The 9,046-nt window shown below is 36.6% G+C and overlaps 1 protein-coding gene across 1 annotated transcript; it reads right to left on the reverse strand.

Moving 5' to 3' along the window:
- Window positions 1–7,362: 7,362 nt before the first annotated feature.
- On the reverse strand, window positions 7,363–8,286 carry LOC147624655 (uncharacterized). The gene has a single exon (XM_086819855.1). The coding sequence runs from the start codon at window positions 8,284–8,286 to the stop codon at window positions 7,363–7,365; it is 924 nt and encodes a 307-aa protein (XP_086675981.1).
- Window positions 8,287–9,046: the final 760 nt, after the last annotated feature.

Below are 9,046 nucleotides of genomic sequence, written 5' to 3' on the forward strand. Positions count from 1 at the left end.
AAAACCCATTTTCTCGGTGGACAAATTCAAAAAGTTAAAAAAATAATAAAAAATAATAAAAATAATAAAAATAATAAAAAAATCATGTTCACAGTCATTCTTACCATTTTTGGGCCTTCTGGACTCATTTATGATGTCAAAAGTTCAATATTCTTGGCACAAAAAAAGTTTTGTATAATTTGCTGGCCTTAAGTTCAATTGACACACCAATTAAATCTAACTATACTTACATCAATTGGCTCAATTGTCCATGACATCATTGCACTCAATTGAGTCCAATTGGACTCAATTACACTTGATTTACACTCAATTGATATTAATTGGGTATCAATTGATGTCAATTGTGCCTAATTCGATGCAATTGAGCCCAATTTACACCCAATTTGCATAAATTGGGTGTAAACTAAGTATCAATTGAGTCGAATTGGACTCAATTGATAATAATTAGATGTTAATTGATATTAATTAAGTCCAATTGACTTCAATTGGGTGTTAATTTATTACAATTAATGTCAATTAAGCTCAATTGAGCTCAGTTGACATCAATTGGGTGTCAATTGATATCAATTGAGCTCAGTTGACATCAATTGGGTGTCAATTGTTGATATCAATTGAGCTCAATTAGGCTCAATTGCACTCAATTGATAATTGCATCCTATTGTGCTCAATTGAGCCCAATAGGATGCAATTAACATCAATCGGGTGTTAATTGATCACAATTGATGTCAATTGATCACAATTGATATCAATTGGGCTCGATTGTGTGATCGATTGTGTGTCAATTGGATGTCAATTGAGCCTAATATGATACAATTGAGCTCAATTCACACCCAATTGGATGTAAATTGAGTGTCAATTGAGCCGAATTAGACTCAATTGATAGCAATTGGGTGTTAATTGATATCAATTAATATCCAATTAACACAATTGAAGTCAATTAAGTCTAATTGACTTCAATTGGATAATTTGGGTGTCAATTGAGCTCAATTGGATGTAAATGACATCAATTGGGTGTCAATTAACATCAATTGAATCTTATTGACATCAATTGGGTGCCAATTAACATCAATTGAATCTTATTGACATCAATTGGGTGCCAATTAACATCAATTGGACTCAATTGACATCAGTTGGGTTTCAATTGAGCCAAATTGGATGCAACTGACATCAATTGGGTGTCAATTGATTACACTTGAGCTGAATTGGGCTCAATTGCACTCAATTGATATTAATTGGGTGTCAATTAAACCTAATTCCATGTTAATTGAGCTCAATTGACATCAATTCACATCAATTGATATTAATTGGGTATCAATTGATGTTAATTGGGTATCAATTGATGTTAATTGGGTGTCAATTGATGTCAATTGAGCCTAATTCGATGTAATTGAGCTCAATTCACATCAGTTCACATCAATTGGGTGTCAATTGATGTCAATTGAGTAAAATTGAGTCCAATTGGGTGTCAATTGAGTCAAATTGAGTCTAATTGGGTGTCAATTGATATCAATTGAGCCAAATTCAGTCTAATTCAGTCCAATTAGACTTAATTAAGCCAAATTGAGTCTAATTGGGTGTCAATTGATGTCAATTGAGCCAAATTGAGTCTAATTGGTTATCAATGGAGCCTAATTGACATCAATTGGGTGTCAATTGATGTCAATTCAGCCCAATTGAAGCTAATTGTGTATCAATTGACACACAATTGATGTCAATTGGGCTCAATTGACATCAATTGAATTGACACATAATTGATGTCACATGGGCTCAATTGACATCAATTAACACCTAATTGATGTCAATTAATATCAATTGGGTGTCAATTGATTATAATTGATGCTAAATTGAATGAATTGAGTCCAATTGACATCAATTAAGTCTAATTGGATATTAATTGATGAATTGGACTCAATTGACATGAATTGATATCAATTGACACCCAATTGGACTCAATTGACATGAATTGGTCTCAATTGATATCAATTGACACCCAATTGGACTCAATTGATATCAATATGAATTGGTCTCAATTGATATCAATTGACACCCAATTGGACTCAATTGACATGAATTGGGCTCAATTGTCAATTGATATCAATTGACACCCAATTGGACTCAATTGACATCAATTGGACTCAATTGGTCTCAATTGATATCAATTGACACCCAATTGGACTCAATTGACATCAATTGGACTCAATAGGGTATTAACTGATGTTGATTGAGCCCAATTGACATCAATTGGGTGTTAATTGAGCCCAATTGACATCAATTGGATGTTAATTGAGCTCAATTGGACACAATTAACAATAATTGGGTATGAATTGAACTCAATTGATATCAATTAGGTATCAATTGAGCCTAATTGCATTCAATTGAACTCAATTGACATCAATTGGATAAGTTGCATCCAATTTAATTCAATTGACATCAATTAAGTCTAATTGCATCCAATTTAACCCAATTGGACTCAATCGACATTAGTTAGGTGTCAATTGAGCCTAATTGTATCTATTTGGACTTAATTGACATCAGTTAGGTATCAATTGAGCCTAATTGCATCCAATTTAACCCAATTAGACTCAATTGACATCAGTTAGGTGTCAATTGAGCCTAATTATATCTATTTGGACTTAATTGACATCATTTGGGAGTCAATTAAACCCAATTGGAGTCAATTGATATCAATTGGGTGTTTATTGATGTTAATTGAGTTTAATTGACATCAATTGGGTGTTTATTGATGTCAATCGAGTCCAATTAGATGCAATCGGACTCAATTGGGTGTGAATTAGACTCAATTAGACTCAATTGGGTGTCAATCGAGTCCAATTAGATGCAATTGGACTCAATTGGGTGTGAATTAGACTCAATTAATATCAATTGGGCTCAATTGATATCAATTAGGTGTGAATTGATGTCAATTGAGCCCAATTCGATGCAATTGATATCACTTGGGTGTCAATTAGACTCAATTGGCACCCAATTGATGTCAATTGAGTCTAAGTGGATGTCAATTGATATCAATTGAGCCCAATTGATCAATTGACACCCAATTAGACTTAATTGATATCAATTTGACTCAATTGGGTACTAATTGATGTTGATTGAGCTCAATTAGACTCAATTGACATCAATTAGGTGTTAATTGAGTGTAATTGATGTCCATTAAGTCCAATTTGGCTTAATTAACATCAATTGGGTATCAATTGACTACAATTGATGTCAATTGAGCTCAATTGATATTAATTGGGTGTTAATTAATGTCAATCGAGTCCAATTAATATCAATTAGGTATCAATTAAGTCAAATTGATATCAATTGGGTGTCAATTGAGTCCAATTCACATCAATTAGGTGTAAATTGAACTTAATTGGACTCAATTAACATCAATTAGGTGTGAATTGATGTCAATTGACCCCACTTGGATGCAATTGATATCAATTTGGTGTCAATTGGACTTAATTGACACCCAATTGATGTCAATTGAGTCCACTTGGATGTCAATTGATATCAATCGAGTCCACTTGGATGTCAATTGATATCAATTAACTCCAATTGATCAATTGACACCCAATTAAACTTAATTGATATCAATTTGACTCAATTGGGTATTAATTGATGTCAATTGAACTCAATTGGATGTTAATTGATGTTAATTGAGTCTCAATTGACATCAATTGGGTGCCAATTGAGTGTAATTGATGTCAATTAAGCCCAATTTCGCTCAATTAACATCAATTGGGTGTCAATTAACTACAATTGATGTCAATTGAGCTGAATTAATATCAATTGGGTGTTAATTGATGTTAATTGAGTTTAATTGACATCAATTGGGTGTTAATTGATGTCACTTGAGTCCAATTAGATGTAATTAGACTCAATTGGGTTTGAATTAGACTCAATTGGGTTTGAATTAGACTCAATTGATATCAATTGGGCTGAGTTAATTGGGTGTCAATTGAGCCTAATTGACATCAATTGGGTGTGAATTGAACGTGATTGGACTCAATTGACATTAATTAGGTGTGAATTGATGTCAATTGAGCCCATCAATTGGGTGTCACTTGGACTTAATTGACACCCAATTGGGTGTCACTTGGACTCAATTGGCACCCAATTGGCACCCAATTGATGTCAATTGAGTCCAATTGGATGTCAATTGGTATCAATTGAGCCCAATTGATCAATTGACACCCAATTAGACTTAATTGATATCAATTTGACTCAATTAGGTATTAATTTATGTCAATTAGACTTAATTAGATATTAATTGATATTAATTGAGTCTAATCGAACTCAATTGATATCAATTGGGTGCCAATTGAGTGTAATTAATATCAATTAAGCTCAATTCGACTCAATTGGCATCAATTGGGTGTCAATTGACTACGATTGATGTCAATTGAGCTCAATTGACATCAATTGGGTGTTAATTGATGTCAATTGAGTCCAATTAACATCAATTGGATGTCAATTGAGCCCAATTGACATCAATTGGGTGTGAATTGAACCGAATTGGACTCAATTGACATCAATTAGGTGTGAATTGATGTCAATTAAGCCCAATTGGATGCAATTGATATCAATTGGGTGTCACTTGGACTCAATTGGCACCCAATTGATGTCAATTGAGTCCAATTGGATGTCAATTGATATCAGTTGAGTCGAATTGATTAATTGACACCCAATTATACTTAATTGACACCCAATTATACTTAATTGATATCAATTTGACTCAATTGGGTATTAGTTGATGTCAATTGGACTCAATTGGGTGTTAATTGATGTTAATTGAGGACTCAATTGACATCAATTGGGTACCAATTGAGTGCAATTGGTGTCAATTCGGCTCAATTGGCATCAATTGGATATCAATTGACTAGGATTGATGTCAATTGAGCTCAATTGACATCAATTGGGTGTTAATCGATGTCAATTGAGTCCAATTAAGCCCAGTTGTGTCCAATTGGGTGTCAATCGATTGAATCCAATTAAGTCCAATCAAGCCCAATTGAGTCCAATGGGGTGTCAATTGATGTCAATTGACACCCAATTAGAGTTAATTAAGTCCAATCAAGCCCAATTGAGTCCAATGGGGTGTCAATTGAGCCCAATCGATCAATTGACACCCAATTAGAGTTAATTGATAATTGGACTCAATTGGATATTAATTGATGTCAATTAGACTCAATTGGAAGTATAATAAGATCTAATTGATGGTAATCGAGCTTAAGGTGATAAATTTAGAGATAACTTTTTTTGTACAAAGAATTTTGAACTTTTGACATCATAAATGAGTCCAGAAGGCCCAAAAATGGTAGGAATGACTGTGAGAACATGAAAATATTTTGACCATTTTTTTAAACTTTTTTTCCCGCCGGGAAAACAAAAAGCCCGGCGGGCTTCGGCAGGTTACCAGTGACCTGGTAACCTGCTATTTTGAGAACATGAAAACATGTGAACATGTGAATAACATGTTCACAAGTGTTATTAACAAAAAAAATCTTGTGATCACGTGAATATAAAATCATTGCTTTTGTGTTCAAAGTTTCTTCAGCTAATTTCTAGAATTTGAAGGGATAGTTCATGGTCTTAGGTAAAGTGATAACAAGCCAGGGGATACAGGCATTACCTGTCTACCCAAATTCAGCTTCATTGTTCTAACAATTGGTTGGTTTGAATGGTGGCAGGTAAGTGAACCCTGGCCTTGGAGCCTGGTCTACCAGACGGATTCTACACTTTTTGTAAACCTAACATGTTTAGCCATAATACCTTGGAAATAAAATTTTATCTAAATTCCATCTAAATGCTTATTTTTCAAATCTGAATAAGTTTTAATTATTTTTTTTACAGCCAATCTATGGCTGAATCGATTGTATGGTTCAAATATTGGTGGGCAATGAAATCTTGACACAGACACACACACACACACACATGTACATATACATATATACATACATATACATATATATGTACATATACATATATACATACATATATGTATATACATATGTATATACATACATATACACACACACACACACACACACACACACACACACACACACACATACATATATACATATATATAGATATATATAGATATAGATATGCATGCATACATACATACATACATACATCGTCCACCTTTTGAGTTTCTCTAATCTCGGTCATTAGAGCACTCTCTAATACCGTAAAACTCATGTTGTGCATAATGCGAGACAATGCATCAGCAACCTTTTTGTCTTTTCCTCTTCGGTACCGAATCGTTAAATTAAACTCCTGCATGAGCTCTGCCCACCTTAGCTTGGCGGCCCCTCAAGTCAGGCTGTTTACAAAAATGTTTCAGAGTATCATGATCCACATCCACATAAAACTCTGAACCATATAAATAATGCCTCCATGTTTTCAAAGCATGGATAACAGCATACAACTCCGATTCATGAGTTGGCCAATTTCTTTGAGAGGGAGAAAGCTTCTTGCTTTCAAAGGCTACTGGCCTTCCCTCTTGAAGGAGAACTGCTCCTACCACAATGCCGGTTTCCAGGAACAACGGTTTCTGGGGATCAACTATTTTTAACACCGGTCCTGTGAGACCACAGCTTGTTTTATGGTGTTAAAACTTTCTTGTTGATTCTGTCCCCATATAAAAGGTACTTTATCTGAGGTCAGATCAGTCAATGGCGATACTATTTCGGAATATCCTTTGATATTCCTTCTATAAAATTGGACAAATCCCAAGAATGATCGCAACGCGATCAGACTCTGAGGGATTGGCCAAGTCAGTATCGCAGCCACTTTCTTCGGATCCATTTCTACCCCCTCTGGAGTAATTATGAATCCTAAATATTCAAGCCTAACCATACACAGTATAGTTTTCTTTTTATTCACATAAAGACAGGCTTTTCTCAAAGTACTGAACACTATTCTTAAGTGTTCGCGATGCTCATTAGTAATACTTTTACTGAATATCAAAATATCGTCAATAAAATGTACTACAAACTTTCCGATATACGGACGTAGTAAATCATTCATAAGCATGACGAATGTAGCTGGAGCATTGGTAAGTCCGAAGGGCATTACCAAAAACTCATAATGACCAAACCTGCTTCTGAAAGCGGTTTTATGCACATCCTCGGCTCTAATCTGGATCTGATGGTAGCCACACTTAAGATCTATCTTGCTGAAAATCACGGCTCCATGTAATGCATCTAGCAAATCATCAATCCGAGCCATCGGATACCTGTGCTTAACAGTGATATTATTCAATGCTCTGTAATCTATACAGAGGCGAAACGTATCATCCTTTTTCTTCTTTAATATCACTGGCGAAGCAAAAGGTGAGAAACTTGGTTGAATCTACCCCAACTTGAGGTAGTCTTCCAGTTGTCTACGCACCTCCGCTTCTTCAGTAAAACTCATTCTATAGGGAGGTCTATTTACAGGCTCTGCCCCCGGGATCAGTTCAATCTTATGCTGAACATTCAGCTCTGGAGGTAACCCATAAGGTAGTTCATCCCTAAAACAGTCAGAGAACTCCTCTGCTATAAGATTAGCCAGCTTGGCCATCTCACCACTTTGCGTAACATCAGTGCTAGCCGAAGAATCATCAACCGGCTCTACCGATGCCGTACAAAGGAATAAAAACCCTTCTTGAGCTTTTCGGATTTCCGTCACGGAAACCAACGGTCCCTGAGGCATATCTTTTTCACCTCGCAAGACATAAAGCACATCATTCATCTTGAATTGATATACGTGCTTTTTCCAATCAATGGCTGGATTCTTCTTAGAATGCCACGCCATACCCAGGGCTATATCCGCATGAGCAAGCTTAGTCATTTCAAAATCAAGCTTCTCAGCATAGTCCTGAATACGAAGCTCCAACTGGGTAACCCTTTGGTCCCATACTTCAGTTGAACTTCCATCTGCCATCCTGACTGTATACGCATAGTCAGATGGACTTGTCTTTAACTTCAGCCTCGTCACGAGCTTGGAGTTAATCACATTGTGCGTTGACGCCGAGTCAAACAACACAATGACATCATGATTGGCCACTTGCCCTTTCATTTTAATTAACTCCGTATTATTAAAGGCTGTATACCCCGTTGCTGCGGGCTTAGATAGGATGTTATCAGGTGCACTCGTTACTAGCTTAGCAACAGACACACATAACAAACGAGGTACTGACCTCTGAGAAGATCCCGCTAGCTGAATCTGCATCTCTTCCGCTCTGGGACTTCCCTCCATCTCCACGTCGCATTTTGAGACTACCATCTCAGCCATCCGACGATCCTTATTACGTGGACAATCCTTCCACTGATGAGGCTGAAGGCAACCAAAACACAAGCCTTCTCTCCTCGCCTTTTCTCTTTGCTCTGGGTTTAAGGGAGACTTAGACCAAGCCCGGGCTGACATTGGGGTTACTTTCCTCTTCACTCCAATGGTGGTACTTGGTTTAGGAGTTTCAGCTGGTTTCGCCTGCTTGGCTTGACCACTCGGCTGAGAACCACTCCCTTTACTAATCCATTTCTTCTTAAACCCAGATTTCTTCGGATACCCATACTGGGTTCCGACCTGTGCAAACCCACTTGGTCTGCTGCCCTTGGCATCTTCATAGTTCAGGGCTATGGCTATTGCATTATCTAACGTGTTCGCGTACTTAGCCCGAACTTAGTTCAAGGCTATGGCTATTGCATCATCTAACGTGTTCACGTACTTAGCCCGAACTTCCATTTTTATCCGATCATTCAATCCAAATATGAAATCTTTCACTTGGATTGATTGAGGCAGGGGTTCATCAACCTTCATTACACTCTCTGGAAACTTATCAGTGTATTCTGCCACTGACAAATTTCTCTGACGAAGGTTTCTATACTGATCCCAAGCCCGGGATCTTCGTCAGGAGGTAAGAAGTGTTTCCTGAATTCTCTTTTAAACCCCTCCCAGGTAGTGGATGCTATACCATCTTTTTGTTGTTTAATCCACCACCGATCCGCTGCCTCACTAAACATGTGGGTGGCCTCGCGGATCTTCTTGATGTCAT

This window comes from Cibotium barometz, chromosome 25 (genome assembly GCF_041138505.1).
Source record: "Cibotium barometz isolate CiBa-2024 chromosome 25, ASM4113850v1, whole genome shotgun sequence".
NCBI classification, from domain to species: domain Eukaryota; kingdom Viridiplantae; phylum Streptophyta; class Polypodiopsida; order Cyatheales; family Cibotiaceae; genus Cibotium; species Cibotium barometz.

Excerpts from the sequence above, each read along its gene's own strand:
- LOC147624655 (XM_086819855.1), bottom strand. The coding sequence starts at position 8,286 with ATGGCTGAGATGGTAGTCTCAAAATGCGACGTGGAGATGGAGGGAAGT.